The sequence below is a fragment of the Bos javanicus genome, chromosome 11 (assembly GCF_032452875.1).
Source record: "Bos javanicus breed banteng chromosome 11, ARS-OSU_banteng_1.0, whole genome shotgun sequence".
NCBI classification, from domain to species: Eukaryota; Metazoa; Chordata; class Mammalia; order Artiodactyla; family Bovidae; genus Bos; species Bos javanicus.
The window spans coordinates 62,213,267-62,234,762 of NC_083878.1; the positions used below are offsets into that span (position 1 = coordinate 62,213,267).

The window sequence follows — 21,496 nt, forward strand, 5'->3', positions numbered from 1 at the left end:
AGAAAACAAACCTCTGGTCTAGGTAATTGGTTGGAGCGCTCACATGACCCAGATTTTGGTTGTTACCTTTAGAAATGTGAAATGAAGAGACAGAGTGAGAAAGCACCCAGCACAGGCCTCAGCACACAGAGGCTGCGTGGTGAGGGTTTGCCGAACACGTGGATGTTCTTGGAACACTGCCTGCACATATGGAATGTCATTTCAAACTTGTTTTACTGTTTATACAGCTCATTTTCTTTTCGGAAAATTTGCTTTTGTTGGAAAAAAAACAACTTTCTCAATAATCATACCCTTCTGACCCATAACAGGGCAGGTACTGTTAGCTTGTTTTGGGTATTTGGCACTGTCTCCAGGAATAGCAGGAATATGCTACCAAGAACTGGGTTATACTATTGCTAATGGGAACAGTGTGTCTCCATGACTGTGTAATGAATTCAGCTTTTCTTCTAACTGGAAACTAAGTTGTGAACAGACTTGGCAAGGTACAGGTCATAGTAGACAGTTTTTAAAAAATCTTTTAAAAAATATTTCAGTTTCTGCAAAAAACTAGATTACATCCTAGAGGGAAGAATGCTGTTTAAATTATGATTTTTCATAATTTCACAGCTACTTTCTTTGTTCATTCCGCAGAGGAGGTTGAGTATTTGACACATTGTTTTCTCCCAGTGAGAGGAGAACGTGAGTGGTTGTGTCTCCCCTGCACATTTTGCAGGGAGCCTCCTGAGGTTTGCCCCGCGTTACCAGTAGAGGTTGCCCTGCTGTATATTTACAGTGCCACAGAGGGCTTCGTAGAACACTGAATTCTATTCATGTCTTGGAGAAAGAGAAACACGATGATCAGGCTTGAAAGCAGAGATAGCACTGCACGTGCTAAGTCATTTCAGTCCTGTCTGACTGTGACCCTTTGCACTGTAGCCCACCAGGCTCCTCTGCTCATGGGATTCTCCAGGCGAGAATACTGCAGTGGGTTGCCATGCCCTCCTCCAGAGGATCTTCCCCACCCAAGGATTGAACCCGTGTCTCTTACTTCTGCATTGGCAGGCGGGTTATTTACTGCTAACACCATCTGGGGACTACTGGTGACTGACTAAAGTGACTCAGTCAGAGTAACATCTAGGCTGTATCCAGCAGTGCATGGTACTCCCTGTCGTCTCCCAACCCTGTTCATCTTTGCCTGAGTGGATGTCTTTGTGCATTCTCCTGGGGGAGCTCAGGGACGGAAAGTGGAGAACAGATGTAATAATGTCCCTGTGACTAGGTGTGTCCAGCATAACTTCAGCTGTTGCCAAGAAATCTTCCAACACAGGTCCTCTTGGCTCTGGAAATAAACCAAGCTCTGTGGGATTGCTTGGTGAGGTCCCTGGTGGCGGGTGTGGACAGCATCACCAACAGAGGGAACTTGTATTGGTATATGGGGTGATATATGTGATGAAAGCTGAGCTTGCCACCTCATTTAAACTGCAGTAAGCTGTAGACCAAAACTGTCTTGGCTTCCTTCCATGCATGCCTGCTGCCTTTCTGTGTGTTTAGTCTGTCTGTGTGTGGAGTCGGGTGGATTTAAGCTGAAATGTAAGTGAAAGTGGAGGTCTCTAATAGCAGTGCTGCCTCGATGACTGGACATCTTCCCGCTGCCTGTACGTCGTTACTTCACATCTTGTGACTTCTTCCCTTCCTCTCCATAGTCCTTTTCTTGTTAACAGTCACATCTTCAGCAGGGCCTGTGTTTAATTAGCTGCTATATTATAGCAAGACAAGTAGGTATTACTGAAAGCACCACCTAAATAACCATGGTTCCTTGACATTTGTAGGGGTTGGATGACTCCCTGCCCACTTAACTTGGGGTACAAGGTTCTAAATAAGGCACTTCACAGAGAATTCTGGGCTCCCACCTAAATGATAAACAAGTTTCTACTTGGGAGTTGCCTGCACCTGGGCCCAAAAGTCTACATTAGCTCAGTTTGGGAATCTAATACTGTTCTTGGGTCAGCTTATTTTATTTCACCCCAAATATTTGAACGCTAATTTAGAAGTACATTTTAAATTTAAACTGAAGTTCTCAAGATACCAATCTTGGGAAGATTTGAATCAAGACCAAAAGTGTATTTAATATACCTTTTGACTGAAGGCAGATGGCCTAGTGTTAAAGTCAATGTGAGGCTGGGACCTTTGATCACCATTATATAGAGAATAAAGGAGGATATATGATCACCATTATATATAGAATAAATTTGGGGGATACAAGAAAAAATTTGTTTAGCCTCCATAGACTCAGTCAAAAGGAACTGTCTTCTTAAAGCATTCTGGTAAAATGCATGTTTTGAAGTTTGATTAATGTGAAGAAAACATTTTTTTCTCTAAATACTTTATATTCTTTATCATATGTGGATCAAAGATGTTCTGTCATGAATATATGTGATATTGGGGTTTTTTCCTCTCCTGGTGAAACTTTAAGGCTCCAAGGTTGACATTTGGTTTTTAATTCATCTACACAGATATGAGTGTCATTGAAGTTAAAAAAGGTTATATTGAACAAAAAAAGGATTTTGGCAGAGTTTTATTAAAACAAACTGAAACATAATTCTGATTGTTTGGTTGATATTTTTTAACAGGCCATCTAGAACTGCACATGCTGCTAGCCATGTATGTTGATTTACATTACTATTAAATAAAATTTCAATTCCTCAGCTACATTTAGCACTGTCTGGAGGGTGACAAAAATGGCGAAAAATGCTATCCTGTTGCTCTTTTGACTGCATACCTAAATATGAAGAAATTTCTTTTTACATTGTTTACATTTTTATTAAGTTTCTGCCTTGAAATGACAGGCTGCCCATTCCTAAGAGATAATGGAAAATTCATAACTCAGGTGTTGAGTAGTGTCTGAAACCCTAAGCCCTGCCATTCTGTACTGTTATCAACTGTATTTGAAAGAGCAACGTTTTCTCAGACTTATACTCTTAGAACCGTGGTTACACTTGTAGTATTATTTTTCATTCTTTTAATCTTTTAATGTATTCTGTTTCTTAAATTCAAATGAAGAGAATCCGTTTTCTGATTCACTAAACTAAGACTTCAGAACATGTATTCTACTCAATTTCAATACCTGCAAATGGAGTAAAAAAGTTACATAAGCCTCGATTTGCCATAGACTCTCTCAGCCTGTATTCCAATTCTTTGTATCAGTCTCCCCTTCTCTCAGATCTGCTGCATACACACACATCAGCGTTATTAAATGAAAGCATTTGTCTGGAAAAATCTGCATTAATTTGGAATCTCCTGAAACATAAATAAGTCACTTTAAAAAAAGAATGCTAATTAAACCTTGAGGACATTGTGCTAAGTGAAACAAGTCAGTCACAAAAGACAAGTCCATCGTGATTCCATGTCTGAGCCATCTGGAGTAGCCGGACTCATGGAGATAGAAAGTAGAAGGTTTATTTCTCATTGTTTCTAATTGTTTCTCATTGTTTTCTAATGAGTGTAGGTCCAGTTTTGCAGGATGAAAGAGTTCTGGTTTTATTTCTTCAGTCCCCTTAAGTATTATCTATCCTCCACCATGGTGTAACTAAAGAGTACATTTGATGACCTATTTCATAAAAGAAAAGTAACAACAAATGTTCTGTAAATGGACAGAAAATATACTGTGATCTTTTTAAAAGCTCCATTCTTGTTGTAAGATGTTTAGACTTGTTTGTGCCTCTCCTTCTTACAGAAGAATTTGAGCTTCCACTGTCATTGTTCCTTTCCTGTGAGGAAGAAATGGAAGATTAAGCCTCTGTGCTCATTTCAAACTTGTTTTACTGTTTATACAGCTCATTTTCTTTCAGGCAAAGTTGCTTTTGTTGAGGGAAAAAAAAAAACCTTTCAGTTTGCAAAAAATCACACCCTTGTGACCCGTAACAGGGCAGGCATTGTTAGCTTGCTCTGAGTGTTTGGCACTGTCTCCAGGAATTGCACGGAGTATGTTACCCAGAACTGTGTGATCATATATGTACTTCTCCAGAACCTAAGCAGACTCATAGTGCACCAGAAACATGTACAGATGTGAATGAGTTTGTGCATCCTGTTTGCTATGTTGATGCACATTGAGAATTCAGTAGGTAGTCCAATTTTGAAGGTAGTCCAAGAGAAGGATGTTCTCACCAGCCAGCCAAAATATTTGTAGACTGTAACTTTTTCCCCTCTTGTGCTCCATTGTACTGTAAATGAACCACTGAACTACTTCTGTGTGCAAGGGAAGTTGCTGATAAGAATTTTGAACCAGAAGGGCCCTGGACATTAAAGAAAATGTAGCTGAAACTCTACAGAAAAAGCAAACCTCTTCAAGGAAGCATGGAAATAACCTTGGTGTTGATTTGGTTTAACCTCTTAACAACTTTAAAAAATTTTTCAGATTCAGCCCTATGAGAAGATAAAGGCCAGGGGCTTACCTGATAATGTATCTTCTGTGCTGAACAAGCTGGTGGTGGTGAAACTCAATGGTGGTTTGGGAACCAGCATGGGCTGCAAAGGCCCAAAGAGTCTGATTGGCGTGAGGAACGAGAATACCTTTCTGGATCTGACCGTTCAGCAAATCGAAGTAAGTAGGAACGTTGAGCCTTTCTTATGAACTACCAAAATGATTTTCAGTTTTCAGGTTACTGTAAATGTTACCTTAGAAAATAACAGATGCGGATTTGAGCTAGTCAAGGAGCATGCTATCTTTAGTCTTTTATTAACGTGTAAAAAAAGGTTTGGTGTTCCTAAAAGCAAATCCTTAAGGTGATGTGAAAGCTTTTGATCTTTAAATGGCATTTGTGGTGCTGGAATCTCTGAGTCTCTTCAGATTCTCATTTGATCTCCCTGCCTCTCTCCCCTCCTTCTCTAGGGGCAGCCTTCATCAGAGCTGGGATGATCTGACTTTATTAGCCCCCTTTTGGAGGCTGGGGAGAATTTCATGTATCTGGCTGTGGATGCTAATAAGAACTGTCACTGACTTCTCTTTTACATAGATCATAAAGTCCTTAATCATAGACCATAAGCTCTTAAAGGGCAGTGGCCCCTGTCTTTTTCATCTCTATATCCCTAGTTTATCATATGGTGCCAGCAACCATTATAATAGCAGCAGCAGCAGCTAAGGAGAAGGCAGTGGCAGCCCACTCCAGTGTTCTTGCCTGGAGAATCCCAGGGATGCAGGAGCCTGGTGGGCTGCTGTCTATGGGGCCGCAGAGTCAGACACGACTGAAGCGACTTAGCAGCAGCAGCTAACATTTATCCAGCACTTACTAAGTATCATTCTGAGCTCTTTACATGAATTGACTCATTTGTTCCTCTCAACAACTCTGTAAGATAAACACTGTTATCATCACCATTTTACAGATGAGGAAACCAAGACACAGAGAGGTTGATTTATGCCCAGGCCTCCCTAGCTAGTTAGTAAGTGCAGAATCAAACAGGGAACACAGGGCAGTCTGACTTCTAAGACTGTATTTTCTTCTCACTTTGTGTTGCCTCTTAGCTCTTCCTAGAGATAGAAAAGATATCAGTTAGGGTATTATTCACAGTCCTTAACATGAGGTACTTTCATCCCCACAGTACTTTGGACACAGAGTACTTAGTCTGTATTTGCCCATCCAATGAGGCCGTAGGGCACTGTGGCTTGGCACATGGCCCCAGCCTTGGACTGTGGGGGTTGGGAGGGGTGTGCTGGCTCTGGCACTGACCTGCCACTTCTCTGGGCCTAAGTTTAGCCATCCATAAAATGCAGACAGAGTTTCTGTCTCATAGGATTGTGATTTAATGAGCAAGTACATGGTAAAGATGCTAGTTATAGTTTATTTCAAATCTATATATTTTGCTATTATAGATGATGTGAACATTTTGTGATCAACCATTGAGAGTTAATTTTACACTTTGAAACAAAAGAATAGTAAGTCTGAGTGACCTGATTGTCGTTTTCCTCCCTAGCACTTGAACAAAACCTACGATACTGATGTTCCTCTTGTTCTAATGAACTCTTTTAACACGGATGAAGATACCAAAAAAATACTACAGAAGTATAATCACTGTCGTGTGAAAATCTACACGTTTAATCAAAGCAGGTACAAGGAGTAAAAAAATTAACCCTGGGGGATGTTACTTCTGGGAAAGAAGGACTTCTTTGTTTTAACACAGCAGCCTCAAGATGTGCATGTGCTAAACTGTGTACAGGTGTTTAATGCTTTGAAGGCTAAACGTTAGTTAATGGTATGTGGCACTTATAATCACTTTGTGGGTGTGTAACTTGAACTTCTTGAAAGAGAATCTGCCTGAGATTTTGGTTCTCAAAAGTGGTAAGAAGCAGACATCCCTGAGTACCAACCTGCTGTTGATTTTCTGGGAAAGGAAGAGAACCACCCCTGAATATATCTGTTGGTAAGAATGGACAGCATTTCCCAAATGGAGAACATTTCCTTTTTTTTTTCAAGGAAAAGAGTGACCCCACCACCAAATAAGTTTGAGAAGATTTACTTAATATGTCTTTCCTTTTGAGGAGTCATAAAACATATGAATATCTTAAAAATATGGGGTGTCTTCCCATCTGAATAACCATGAAATAGTTTTTTTTTTTTGCAGCAGATATCACTATATAGGAAGCTGGTTTTTTGGTCAACACAAATAATGAGAGATTTTCTTAAATAGATTCACTTGTGATTAAATTACTATGATGGATTGAAAAGGAGGGAAATTTTATTTAACTTTACATGCATTGTTTTACTCAAAGATCTGGAATACTCTACAGAGTTTATACTGAAAAAGAAATTTTGTTTTCTTAAGGTACCCAAGGATTAATAAAGAATCGTTACTGCCTGTAGCAAAGAATGTATCATACTCAGGGGAAAATACAGAAGCTTGGTATCCTCCGGGTCATGGAGATATTTATGCCAGTTTCTACAACTCTGGTTTGCTCGACACCTTTATAGGAGAAGGCAAAGAGTATATTTTTGTGTCCAACATAGATAATCTGGGTGCCACAGTGGATCTTTATATTCTTAATCATCTCATGAACCCACCCAATGGAAAACCTTGTGAATTTGTCATGGAAGTCACAAATAAAACCCGTGCGGATGTAAAGGTAAATACTGAGAGAAAGCAGTTTGGGGATTTACATCTTCACATTTCATAGTTGTAATTCTTTATTGAAAAGTTTCTAAGCTTAGAAACTTGATAACATCACTGTAAGCTAGAGTGGGATAGTGTTCTAGAGTACCCTAAGTTCTATCTGATATAACAGTGTGTGATATACATCCAGATTTAATAGTAGTAAAATCACTTTTCTTTTTCAAACAATCTACATGGGCAATTTTAACTAAAAAACAATTGCACACATATTTATAGGATTATCTGAAACATATGTGCAAACACTGTGTTTGTTCCAACCATTAATATTCTTCTAGCTGGATGCTTAAGTGTTTTTAATTGTTCTTTTAATTAAAATTTACTTCTATGTCTACAGTATGTATTTCTCTCTGTGTATATTTTATCACTGTAATACTTTTGTTACAAACCAAAAAGAGCAGTTTTATACAAAGCAAAAGTTAGTTTTTTTCATTTTGCATGTTTAGTGATGATATTTGGCCTTGATCGAATAGTACACAAGGTTTTCCACTTAGCCTCAGGGAGTAAGAAAAGTGGGCAGTGTGTGATACCATGGCTGGTCCTTGGGCTGGGTTCTATTTCTCTTGCAAATGTCCCCCTCACACATGAGTGAACATTCCCCTTTTCCTGCACCTCACAGCCTCTAGGCTGAGGCCACTCTGAAGTCTCTTCTCTTCCACTTGTGCCTCTGTCTTGACTTTACTCCCCTTATCCCAGAGGTAGTCAGAGCTGGGTCTGAGGTGGCAGGATTGGTCATTTGGTGATGGGCGGTGGTTTGAGAATAAGAGGAATGTCTGTTTCTGGAGCAAATGTTTGGAAAGTGAGGAGAACGCTGAGGTACCCCCAGGACTTTTATTATGGACAAGAGGGAGTATAAGACAACTGACACCCTGAATTATTTTCTTTGGTTCTACTTTCATACATGTGTTACGTTGTATCCCAGATCGAATCACTGCCATTGCCTTTTGTTTCTGGGGGGTTTTGTCATCAGTGACTTTTCTGTATCATTCATAGACTGTAAACAGTGTGGCATGGTTATAATTGGGAGCAATGTGGAAGCACTCACTCTTCTCTGCCTCTCTAGGGTGGGACACTCACTCAGTATGAAGGCAAACTGAGACTGGTGGAAATTGCTCAAGTGCCAAAAGCGCATGTTGATGAGTTCAAATCTGTATCAAAATTCAAAATATTTAACACAAACAACCTATGGATCTCTCTTGCTGCAGTTAAAAGACTGCAGGAGCAGAATGCTATTGACATGGAAATCATTGTAAATCCAAAGGTAAGCCAAAGGGCCCCCTGGTTCCAGTCACAGCACACCACACACAGACTCACTGTCCACTGCCTCTGGCCCATCTCGTCCATGGGCCACTCCTTTTGGCCTAGTTAGTTTCTTCCGTTCCTGGCCCTCTCTTTCAGAGTCGACACCCATCCCTTAGTTTGCCAAGCAGTCCACGGTGTCCTTACTCAACCCTGAGCTGTGGTAGCGGCCAGAGCACTGGGCCCAAAGTAGAGGATCTGCCTCAGTCTTGATGCTCTGGTACTTAGAGGCCTCTTGGCCACAGGCATCTGCATGGGTTTTCTGAACCTTCAGCTCTTTATTGTAAAATGGAAATGTTACTGAACAAGAGAGTTATGATGCTGAAAAAGATCACATATGTATAAGCATCTATCAGTGCTTCAGAGATATCCGCTCTCAAAATTGGATCTTCAGTAGATCTCTGAAACCACTCCCCAAATAGCCCATATGGAACCAAGTTACTAAAACCTGTTTCTTTCTCCTGTTCCCTTTCTTACAGACTTTGGATGGAGGCCTGAATGTTATTCAGTTAGAAACTGCAGTAGGGGCTGCCATTAAAAGTTTTGAGAACTCTCTAGGTATTAATGTTCCTAGAAGCCGTTTTCTGCCTGTCAAAACCACATCAGATCTCTTGCTTGTGATGTCAAACCTCTACAGCCTTAATGCAGGATCTTTGACAATGAGTGAAAAGCGGGAATTTCCTACAGTGCCCTTGGTTAAATTAGGCAGTTCTTTCACAAAGGTATGTAATCATAAATATGATATACATGTGAATTTGTATTTCTTAATGTGTAATTAGAAAGGATACACACGTGAATTGGGAGTCTAATTACAGTCTTTGCTGCTAATCTATTATATTCCTCCAACTCTGATGTCTTTTAAAGAAAATCAACCATAGAAGATGAAGATGTAACTCACTTTTTAACTGCTTGCTATATAGAGCAGTAAAGAATGTTTCCATTTTAAGATATTAAATCTTATGTCTTGTCTAAGACCATTACTGCTTTCATCAGTGAGAGGATGTTAATTCTGGTTTAACAAAATTTATTGAGCCGCTGCCATGTGCAAGGCAGTGTTCTAGGTATTTAGCAGTAAATAAAACAGACTAAAATCTTAGCCTTCCTGGATATTCTAGTGGGGTAAGAAGCAAGTCAGTCAGAGGTATAATATTCCAAGAGGTGGTAAATGCTAAATAAAGGAGTAGGGAACGTGTGGGTGTGGTGGTGGTGACGTTTTACACTCGGTGGCCTGAGAGGTTTATCTGCAGGTATCTGGGGCAAAAAGCATTCTAGGCAAGAGGAATAGCAAGTATAGCAAAACCTGACCCTGATGTGGTAAGTGGAATCCAAAAAAATCTAATCACATAAAATGCTATGAGGCTAATGAAGTGACAGGGTTAGACTTTGTGTAGCCTATGCCATCCAAGTCTATTCGAGTCCTGCTTGTGGCTTAGTGTCACCTGGTTCGGATATGTGCCCTGTGCTTACACATTCCTGGGCTGTGGTTCTGGGTCCTGTGGCCGGGTTGGAATTTCCAGGACAGCATCATGCATTTTAGAAGTCTCCCTGTCTTTGGTGCCTCCCTCATCTGCCTGCTCGGGCTGGGAAAATCATGGTGCTACATGGACCTGCCGTCTTCCCAGATCCTGAGATGGAATTACTAACCATTTTCCACCTAACCTCATCTTCCCTTCCTTCCCTCCTACTCTTTCTAGCCTCTTCCATACCCTGCAAGAGATAAGAACTTTAGGCTGTCTCAGTTTGAGAACAGGAGTTGAGAGGGCAATGGCTAGTTGCTCTGAGGAAGAACATGCTTTCGAGTTCCTAGAGCACAGTGAGCAAGTGAGCAACGGGGGTGCTCACTTGGGTCACCAAGTGTAAGACTAACAGGCCAAATTGTGTAGAACCTTGTAATTGAGTATTGGGAGTATGGCTTTTTTCTTCTCGGGGGTGAGAAGCCATTGGAGAATGCAACAGAGCAGTGAAGTGACCAATCTGGTGAGCAGGGGTAGAATCAGGGAGACCAGGGAATAGGCTGTTGCTGGAATTCTGGCTTGGAGCAGGGTGGCTGCAGGGGAAATAGTGAAAAACGTTAACATTATGAAATATTTTGTAAGTTGTACCTACAGGATTTACTAGGTAGGAGCGTGAAAGAGAAGAGTACGGATGGCTCTAAGGTTTTTGGCCTGTGTGACTGGAAATGTGGAGTTGTCTTTTACTGAGGGTGTGGAAGGCTTGGATAGAGCAGGTTTAGGGGGAGCATAATGGACAGTTAAATTTTAGAGATAGTGTACTTGGACCTTCAAATGGAGAAACTGAATATATGAGTCTGGAGGTCAGAAGAAAAATCTAGAAACAAGGTAAATTTGAGAGTTGTCAGTTTATAACTGGGTATTTAAAACCATAAGGATCACTGAGGCAGTTAATGGCAGGGTAGGGAGTCAAGAACTGAGCCCTGAGGAATGCCAAGGCTAGAGGATGTGGATATGGTGGAGGAAGCAGTAAAGGTGACTGCAGAGATGCAGATGAAGAACTGGGTAGAAAACCATGACTGTGTGTGGCCTGAAAGCCAAATGAAGAAAATGTTTCACGAGAGAGGAACGGATCATTTGTAGTCAAGTGCTCTGGCCAACTCAAGCAAGATGAGTGAGAACTCACAATTTGCTGTAACAGTATAGAGGTTCTGGAGCCTGACTGGCATGGATTTAAGAAAGAATAGAAGAGAAATTGAAGATACTGAATGAGAAAATTTATTCAAGAGTTTTGCCTTAAAGAAAAACGTAAAAATGAATCTATAGGTAGAAAGGGATATAAGGTTTTAGTTCTGTTTTTAAGTTGGGAGAATTTATAGCATGTTCTATAATGGCAGCCCACTCTAGTACTCTTGCCTGGAAAATCCCATGGATGGAGAAGCCTGTAGGCTACAGCCCGTGGGGTTGCAAAGAGTCGGACACGACTGAACGACTTCATTTTCACACATTGACGGGAATTGATAGAATCAAGAGGGAAGGAACACTGAAGAGGGAGAAAGGAGCATTGCTTCACAGTATCTTTGGGCAGTAACCATAAGAAGGGTTAGTCTTAAGTTGGAATAGAAATAGTCTGACCCCAGAACTAGGAGAGACAGGTAACTCCAGAGCAAATGGGTGGTAGTGGTAAAGGCCAGTGTAAATTTTCCTGTTGCTTCTGTTTCTCAGCAAAATAGGAAACAAGGCCATACAGGACAATTTCTAGTGCCAGTAAATCTAAGGAAGTAAGAGGCAAAGATATTGATCTTGATACTTTGTGTTGTTGTTCTTCCAGAACTGTATTCCATTTCTTCTTAATCTTACCCATGTCATAAAGCCCAGCTCCAGTCTAGCTTGCTTCAAACCATGATGATCTCTTTTCCAACTAACTCCAGGTTATGTGAACCACTTACCTGGCTCTTAGCATGGTGGTTATTTTTTACTTACTACTATTTTAATGTCTCATCTACTCAGCTGTAGTGTAAACACTTGATTGTGGGGACAAAGTTTACCTCCTGGTCTCTCCTACACAGGATATATAAACTCTCACTCCTCACATGGTGAGTCCTTAATAAACAGGGTTCTTCCCATAAAAGGCCTGAGCTTGGCCATAAACAGAATGTTTTACAGTTCAAGTAAACTACCTTGTTACTTTAATCCCTGTTTTTCTGTTAACCCATTTTTAAAACAATTTTTATGTTTCCATTTTTCTTTCAGGTTCAGGATTATCTAAGAAGATTTGAAAGTATACCAGATATGCTTGAACTGGATCACCTCACAGTTTCAGGAGATGTGACATTTGGCAAGAATGTTTCATTAAAGGTGTGTTATGATGAAAATTATAGTTCTTATAGTTTTATAAGACAGGTTTCATCCTCTTGTCCTAAATTTACCTTTATTTTAAGGAATACTTCTTACTCTGTACCAGATTGCTTATAAGATATGCATTTTCAAAATGAAATAGCTTACTACAATATTTAGTATTAATACTGTATCCATAGACATACAACACAGTTAAAATATAATCATAATTGTTCTGTATAGGAATTTTGTGGAACATAGCATTCAGATGGAAAGCAAACACTATTAAATAATTGAATTGGTACTATTTTATTGAAATATGACAGTCTTTAAAATCGAATCACTGATAAATTAGCATTCACTAAAGATGACTATTTGAAAGTAGAAAAAATAACAACTCCATTTATACTGATTATAATCTATTCCTGTTAAAGTAAAATGTCATCAGTATGAAGATGTTCGTTCACATAACTACAGTGCTTGGGTACTTTGAGTATCATTCCAGCCTAGTATAAGAAATAGGAAGGACTATGGGTATGAATATTCAAGTTCAGAACCAAAGATACAACAGTTTTTTCCTAATCAAGTATTCTTTTAAAATTCCATACCTAGATTTCATGTGTTCTTATTAAAGTGACTTAAAGATCTTGAAAAAACAAAAAGATATATATATTTATATATAATTATTGCTGATACTGCCTTATCTAAACAGTTTTACTTAAGAAATGAAATATGAATTATTAAACTGTTCTTTAAAAAAAAACAAACCTGTATGTGGTAAAAACCAAGCACCGTGTAGTTTCTGAAGGTAGTAATGCTGGTGGCCTTGCAAGTAGTTCTTTGAAAGGGCCAGTCGTGCTGTGGCACTGGTCCACTTCCCACTCCTAGATTCCTTGCCTCCTTATCAGAGATGGTACCAGAACTACTGCCAGGGTTGTGACAGGACACATTACAGTTTTCCTTAACAGGTCATTTGTTTTTCATATTTCATACCGTTTATAAATACGCTTACTCCATTGTAAGTGAAGTTCTACATAAACTTGATAACTGTATGAAAATCAACTGCATTTCAGCTTGCCGTTCCAATTACTCGTTTTTTCTGTCACTTAGGGAACGGTTATCATCATCGCAAATCACGGTGACCGAATTGACATCCCACCTGGAGCAGTATTAGAGAACAAGATTGTATCTGGGAACCTGCGTATCTTGGACCACTGAAATGAAAAATACTGTACACACTTTATACTCATTATGGGCTAAACAGTTTCTTACAATGAAAAGTTCCTCTCAGATTATAAAATAGGCAGGTACTGTTCTCTGTTACTGTACCCGGCAGTGTTAATTTTTAAAGTAGAGTTTTCTGCAGTATGCTTTTAGTCTAAGAAAAGCACAGATGGAAGCAATACTTTTCTTTTTGGAAGAAGATCCTGAAAGTTAATTCATCTGAAAGTGCAATATTGTTTAATCTTAAAACTGGGGCAGCTCTGCTGGAAAATCTTTTAACAGAGGCCTCAGTGATGGTCATTTTGAACTGCTTGTGATTTCAAAAATAAAGCTGTGAAGCAATACATGTGTACACTCATACTTTTCAATGCTAACTTTATGAAATGCTGAAGAAAAATTTTGGTTTACTCTTTTCGAACAGTTGAAAGATTTACTCTATCAATTGCAAGATTTGCTCCTGGAATATTTAAGTACTCAGTGGCCTAACAAATCCAGTTTTTACATTTCTGAGAATTAACCACATCATTATTTCCATAGGAATTAAACTTGAAGGTGTATCTTTCATCTAGTTCTGAAACTGGGATGCCTGCCATGCTTTCCACAGACTCTCCATTTACTGAAACAAAGTGGTATTTCTTTCCCAGCTGAAGGGGGTGGGGTGGGCAGAGGTAGTACATTTCTTTCACATCCTTGTTCTCTAGTATAGCAGGGTGAGGGTATAACTTTATAAAAAGTTCCCTTTCCTTGAAGCTTCATTTCTTGAAGCTGCTTTGTTGTCACTGAAAATGTTCTTGAATAACCTTCCAAATCCAGCTCTGCTGGTAGTTTGAATTTTAGCTTTTCTCTAAGAATCAATTACATTTTTCAGTTCTTCCATGCTTGTTTTTGAGTAAGCTGCTTATTTTCTTTAAAATTTACTGTATACTATTAAAAAAAGTTGTCTTTTAAAGTCTGATAATTTTTTACAGCTTTATTTTAGACAGACAGTTTAAGAACCAATGACATACCTCTGTAATAAGGATAAAGGAAAGAAAACAGGCTTTCCTTTTAGGAAACCAAAGAGCACAAAGTAAGACTATTTCATTGTACATAATCACCACAAGGTTAGGCACTCTGACAGGGTTAGGCAAGATTCCTGGTGTGAAGTGAGGCACAGGCACTTTCATTTAATTCTAATTTTGAAGGTAGGTATTATAAAAGTCTTTAATTTAAATAATTTACTCATCACCTTATATTTCTGGCCCGAACACAGCAGCCTATATTTTAAAAGTTCTATCTATCCCTGGTCTTTGTTCATATACACACGGAAAGTAACTTACAAACAAGAACCCAAGGCAGGGGGCATACTTCAACGTTATCTAAATGTTAAAACGAGAACTCAAAATTAGGCAGAATAGATGAAAATGTATTCTTGCCCCTAAAAATAAAAAGGAAATAAACACCCCAACCCTTCATAGATACTTTTATAAAAATACAGCTGTTAAACTGCAGGCTTTCATATACCACATCTGATAAGTATTTAAATTAATAGTTGCATAAATAAACACCAAAATCTTACTCTTTAATTATTACTTGTGATCAGCCTTTCAAGTATTTAGACTATTCTGGAAGGCTTTATGCAGTTGACATACAGCGGTGATAAAAAGATTAAATTTGCAACACACAAAGCCTGAAACATTGGTCACTAAAACAAAAACTGAATTCCTAAATCCAAGCAATCAAAAGATGTTTATTTTTTATAGAAAGATCTGTAAAAAAATAATTTTTCAAACAGCTTTACTTTCATAGAGAAAACTTTCTACAGAGGTTGAGTAAGATTTTAATATTTTAAATTGTACCATCATTAAATAAAGTGGGACACCATATGAATTTCATTGCACTGGAAGAAATGCAAAGCATCTTTTAATATAAAGTATACAGAGCATTCTAGTCAACTACAGCTGTGTTACAGCTATGTGTTCTTTTGGATTTGGTCCAAAGAAACCTGAGTCTGTTTCCAGAGAGAATGAAAAATGTTATAGACACCTGATCAGTTACTCCTCACTGAAGGAAGCACACAAATGGCATTCCTTGTAGATCCCATTGAATCCCAGTTTCCCAACACTGACACACTCCTTTTCCCCTTCCCCAATCCCGGTTCACTGTGGGCTCCAGATTCAGTTCTTGAGTCACAGGCGTCCATATTTCCATCATAAACACACATCCCCTGGTCAGATGAACTACCCAGTTTTCCAGTATGTCATCACCTTTTCTGTTCCCAGATCTCGGCCATATTTAGGTCCAAATCTTGAAGGCCTTTTAAGGCTTGAAGATTTCCAGTGTAAAAAGCTACATCTGCTGTGACCAACCTAAACATTGGAGAGAAAATTATTTTTAATCTCATGCTTTCATTTCAAATAAAGTAGCTGTGCTCAGAAAGTAAAAGACCTATCCTAGCTTCTAGACTGACTGTGATTTAAAATTTGGATGCCCTAGGGACCAAATGTCAGTATATTTCTCTTAGCAGGATTCCTACTATCATATAGTTAGATCATTTAATGCTGTTACTCTCAACAGTTTTGTTGAAACAGCTCTGTCTCTCCAAAAGATTGGAGTCAGTTTCACAAATAAATTTATCTTAAAACAGTATGAAACAGAAAAATAATGGTGTAAACTGTGTTTTTGGATCAGTTGTCACTAGAGTATACGTGTATGTCACTAGTGAACTCAAAAAGACAAGGTTTCCTGAGTGCCATCTTAAAAAGTTAAATGAAGGCTGGTACTCACATGTAAGTACTACTGGATACAAAACTTGATACTGACAATATAACAACACTTGACAAAAAGCCAAGAATTACACTTTTGAGTATTTAGCTGTCACATTAATGCTTATCCTTGAAAAAACACTCCTGGAAAGAAGGCTCAGATACATATAGCTCCACATACAAGAAATAGGGACCAGTCTGATGAGACGTGTATGTTGACAGATGTGGCCCACAGAGAAAACAGATCTTGATTTAGTATTTTATAAAGAAAGGAAATACAGCTTTGATATTTTAAAGAGCGTGTAAGGTCTGGATTGCTGGACTACAAGGGGGCAAGGATACTTTTATGTACTAGAATCTATAGATACCTTTGTACTTATGTACTTAATGTTTCAGCTTTTGTCACATGGCAGAATTTAGTTACAACCATATTTTTATTTGAAACTTCTGGTTCAGAATGCTTTAAAATTCATAAAAAGAGTAAATTATGTTTTCTGTGATAATAGGATCAGTAAATACACTGAAACTAACAGCAGAGGCTCAGAAAAGAACAAAGTCTTTTTAAGGCAAGTTTCCCACATTAAAAATTAAACAAAATTAACATAAATCTCCATTTAAAAAGATCAAGTTATGTTTAACAAACACAACTATTTATAGTCTATAGAAGAAAATACACAGAAAGTATATGCTGTACATCAAAGTTGAGAATTTTTGTTTGCTAAAAGGACCAAAAAGAAAAGCAAATATGTGCAATATATGTAACCAATGAAGGATTAATTTGAAGGCATATGCAAAAATCTAAAATCAGCAAGAAAAAAATAATACCCAGATAAAAAATGGGCAAAGTATGAAAAGTCACAGATTAAAACACCTGAATGACAAATATGTGAAGACAAACGTTAGGAAATGCAAATCAAAACAATACCATTGTATCCATTAGACTGCCGCTGCTAAGCTCCTAAGTCGCTTCAGTCGTGTCCGACCCTGTGTGACCCCATAGACGGCAGCCCACCAGGCTCCCCTGTCCCTAGGATTCTCCAGGCAAGAACACTGGAGTGGGTTGCCATTTCCTTCTCCAATGCATGAAAGTGAAAACTGAAAGTGAAGTCACTCAGTCGTGTCGGACTCCATGGACTGCAGCCCACCCACCAGGCTCCTCCATCCATGGGATTTTCCAGGCAAGAGTACTGGAGTGGGGTGCCACTGCCTTCTCCATCCATAAGACTGGCAACAATTAAAAAATGTAACAGCAAATGCTGGCAAGATATGGAATACAAGGGAATGTAAACTTGGTACAGCCACTTCAGAGAGCATTCTGGCAAATCCTAGTGGAGTAAAAATACACATCTGATTCACTTCTAGATATGAACCCTAAAGAAAAGATCACATCATTAGACATGTATAAAGGAAGATCTTCACTGTGGCATGATTGTAATGGAAAAAAATAATACCCTAAAATCAATCACTAGGTGAAATGGATACATTAATATGGTTGATTCATGTGGAAGAATACAATAAAGCAATAAAAAATGGATGATTTTTATATATCAGCATAAATAAATAATAGAAAAAGCAAGCAGCATATGTACAAAATATCATGCAAATAAAATTAATAAAGCAGCTCCACATTTTTTCTGAGATAAAGAGGTAAATGAGAAGAACTTAAAGGATATAGACCAGATTTACTAGAAACACTGCCGAAGGGCTGGGAAAAAGAGAAAAGGACTGGAGATAGGGGTCAAGGGGTACTCAAGCCTTGTTTGGAATGCCAGTTTTTAAAAAATGCTGAACTTTGTTTTCAAGTGAAAATTAAAAATGTTAATACTGATCAATTCTAAATAACAGAAGTACAAATATTCTCCATATGTCTCTGTATTTTAAAAATGTCTTAAAATAGAGAAAAAGAAAATCACATTAAAAAGAAAATTTGCAGGGAAGGGGAGAAGGAAGGGAACATTGCTTAATGGGGCTTCCGAGGTGGTGCTATTGGTAAAAAACCCACCTACCAATGCAGGTGACATAAAAGATGCAGGTTCGCTCTCTGGGTAGGAAAGATCCCCTGGAGGAGGGCACCAGGCTCCAGTCCATAAGATCGCAGAGTCGGACACAAGCATGCACACTTATAACGGGCCTGGATTTCCTCTTCGGGTAGTAAAAAGTTTCAGTTCAGTTCAGTTGCTCAGTCGTGTCCGACTCTTTGCGACCCCATGGAGTGCAGCACGCCAGGCCTCCCTGTCCATCACCAACTCCAGAGGTAACTCAAACTCATGTCCACTGAGTCAGTGATGCCATCCAACCATCTCACCCTCTCTTGTCCCCTTCTTCTCTCAACTTCAATCTTTCCCAGCATCAGGGTTTTTTCAAGTAAGTCAGCTCTTCACATCAGATGGCCAAAGTATTGGAGTTTCAGCTTCAGCATCAGTCCTTCCAATGAACACCCAGGACTGATCTCCTTTAGGATGGACTGGTTGGATCTCCTTGCAGTCCAAGGGATTCTCAAGAGTCTTCTCCAACACCACAGTTCAAAAGCATCAATTCTTTGGCACTCAGCTTTCTTCACAGTTCAACTCTCACATCCATACATGACTACTGGAAAAACCATAGCCTTGACTAGACGGACCTTTGTTGGCAAAGTAATGTCTCTGCTTTTGAATATGCTATCTAGGTTGGTCATAACTTTTCTTCCAAGGAGTATGCATCTTTTGATTTTACGGCTGCAGTCACCATCTGCAGTGATTTTGGAGCCTAAGAAAATAAGGTCTGCCACTGTTTCCACTGTTTCTGCATCTACTTGCCATGAAGTAATGGGACCGGATGCAATGATTTTTGTTTCCTGAATGTTGAGCTTTAAGCCAACTTTTTCACTCTCCCCTTTCACTTTCATCAAGAGGCTCCTCAGTTCTTCACTTTCTGCCATAAGGGTGGTGTCATCTGCATATCTGAGGTTACTGGTATTTCTCCCGGCAATCTAGATTTCAGCTTGTGCTTCAACCAGCCCAGAGTTTCTCATGATGTACTCTGCATATAAGTTAATAAGCAGGATGACAATATACTGCCTTGACGTACTCCTTTTCCTCTTTGGAACCAGTCTGTTGTTCTATGTCCAGTTCTAACTGTTGTTTCCTGACCTGCATACAGATATCTCAAGAGGCAAGTCAGGTGGTCTGGTAGTCCCATTTCTTTCAGAATTTTCCACAGTTTGTTGTGATCCACACAGGCAAAGGCTTTGGCATAGTCAATAAAGCAGAAATAGATGTTACCTGGAACTCTTGCTTTTTCAATAATCCAGCAGATGTTGGCAATTTGATCTCTGGTTCCTTTGCCTTTTCTAAAACCACCTTGAACATCTGGAAGTTCACGGTTCACATATTGTTGAAGCCTGGCCTGGAGAATTTTTAGCATTACTTTGCTAGTCTGTGAGATGAGTACAACTGTGTGGTATTTTGAGCATTCTTTGATATTGCCTTTCTTAGGGACTGGAATGAAAATGGATCTTTTCCAGTCCTCTGGCCACTGCTGAGTTTTCCAAATGTTCTGACATATTGAGTGCAGCACTTTCACAGCATCATCTTTCAGGATTTGAAATAGCTCCACTGGAATTCCATCACCTCCACCAGCTTTGTTCGTAGTGATACTTCCTAAGGCCCACTTGACTTCACATTTGAGGATGTCTGGTTCTAGGTGAGTGATCACATCATCGTGATTATCTGGGTCATGAAGATCTTTTTTGTACAGTTCTTCTGTGTATTCTTGCCACCTCTTAAAATCTTCTGCTTCTGTTAGGTCCATACCATTTCTGTCCTTTATTGAGCCCATCTTTGCATGAAATGTTACCTTGCTATCTCTAATGTTCTTGAAGAGATCCCTAGTATTTCCCATTCTATTCTTTTCCTCTATTTCTTTGCACTGACAAGGCTTTCTTATCTCTCCTTGCTATTCTCTGCATTCAAATGTGTATATATTTCCTTTTCTCCTTTGCTTTTTGCTTCTCTTCTTTTCACAGCTATTTGTAAGGCCTCCTCAGATAGCCATTTTGCTTTTTGCATTTCTTTTCCATGAGGATGGTCTTGATCCCTGTCTCCTGTACAATGTCACGAACCTCCGTCCATAGTTCATCAGGCACTCTGTCTATCAGATCTAGTCCCTTAAATCTATTTCTCACTTCCACTGTATAATCATAAGGGATTTGATTTAGGTCATACCTGAATGGTCTAGTGGTTTTCCCTACTTTCTTCAATTTCAGTCTGAATTTGGCAATAAGGAGTTCATGATCTGAGCCACAGTCAGCTCCTGGTCTTATTTTTGCTGACTGTATAGAGCTTCTCCATCTTTGGCTGCAAAGAATATAATCAATCTGATTTCGGTGTTGACTGTCTGGTGACGTCCATGTGTAGAGTCTTCTCTTGTGTTGTTGAAAGAGGGTCTTTGCTATGACTAGTGCATTCTCTTGGCAGAACTCTATTAGCCTTTGCCCTGCTTCATTCTGTAAAATGTTTGGAACTAAACAAAGCTGGTGGTTGCACAGAGGTGGTGGTTGTGAAGGCACTAAGGGCCCCTGAATTGTCAACTGTGCAATGTTTAATTTTATGTTATGTCCCAATTTCAGCTTGAAAAAAGTAAAATTTTAGAGCCATTTCAGAAAAAAAAATTCCTGTCTTTGGCTACAGTCTAGAGGTAAGTCTTCAGGAAATTCTATCCTTCAAGGGATCAAAGACATATTTGACTTACTAAGTATTACTGTCTTTAAAAGTATGAGACAATGAAGATCTTGAAGGTGCCAATCCCCAAATAGTTATGTTAACAAAGAAAATAACAGGTGATGAATTAATTTGGATGCTTCAGATCTACTGCTCTGAAAACAACCAACTAGCAAGATTCAGTTATGGAATAAAAGTAGGAATGTATGAGAGGAATGGGACTTTAAAATAGTATTAGGTTTCTTTGAATAGTGTCTGAGAGATATTTGGTATTCATTATACTGTCATTAAACTTTTCTGTGGCTTTGAAATTTTTGAAAAAAAAAATTATTTAAAAAAAAAGAACCAGGTAATAATCAAAAGAAAATCAGATTTTTGCATAAAACTCTTAAATTCAGCCTGGCGGACAAATTCAGCAGTTTGAAGCTTACAAATAGTTTTCTGCAAAATCAATTTACTGTATTCTCCAACATCACAGGTTTTAACTGCGTGGGTTCATTTTTCAAAAATAGTAAATATTAGAGCATTATATGATCTGCAGTTGGTTGAATCTGTGAATGTGGAATTGTGGATACAGAGAAACCCTGTATATCGAGGGCCAAGTCCT

The 21,496-nt window shown here is 38.9% G+C and overlaps 2 protein-coding genes across 10 annotated transcripts in view; one reads left to right on the plus strand and one right to left on the minus strand.

Moving 5' to 3' along the window:
• Positions 1–13,792, plus strand: part of UGP2 (UDP-glucose pyrophosphorylase 2) — a 56,404-nt gene extending 42,612 nt beyond the window's left edge. For all 4 annotated transcript variants that reach the window (XM_061432785.1, XM_061432783.1, XM_061432784.1 and 1 more), the window contains 7 exons: positions 4,394–4,579; positions 5,947–6,080; positions 6,796–7,093; positions 8,201–8,398; positions 8,916–9,158; positions 12,141–12,245; positions 13,335–13,792. In XM_061432785.1, coding sequence (XP_061288769.1) covers positions 4,394–4,579; positions 5,947–6,080; positions 6,796–7,093; positions 8,201–8,398; positions 8,916–9,158; positions 12,141–12,245; positions 13,335–13,442 — 1,272 coding nt within the window. In that variant the 3' untranslated portion in view covers positions 13,443–13,792. The remainder of the gene's footprint in view (positions 1–4,393; positions 4,580–5,946; positions 6,081–6,795; positions 7,094–8,200; positions 8,399–8,915; positions 9,159–12,140; positions 12,246–13,334) is intronic.
• Positions 13,793–14,403: 611 nt separating this feature from the next.
• Positions 14,404–21,496, minus strand: part of VPS54 (VPS54 subunit of GARP complex) — a 158,541-nt gene continuing 151,448 nt past the window's right edge. For all 6 annotated transcript variants that reach the window (XM_061432779.1, XM_061432778.1, XM_061432777.1 and 3 more), the window contains one exon: positions 14,404–15,796. In XM_061432779.1, the coding sequence (XP_061288763.1) occupies positions 15,668–15,796 (129 nt within the window). In that variant the 3' untranslated portion in view covers positions 14,404–15,667. The remainder of the gene's footprint in view (positions 15,797–21,496) is intronic.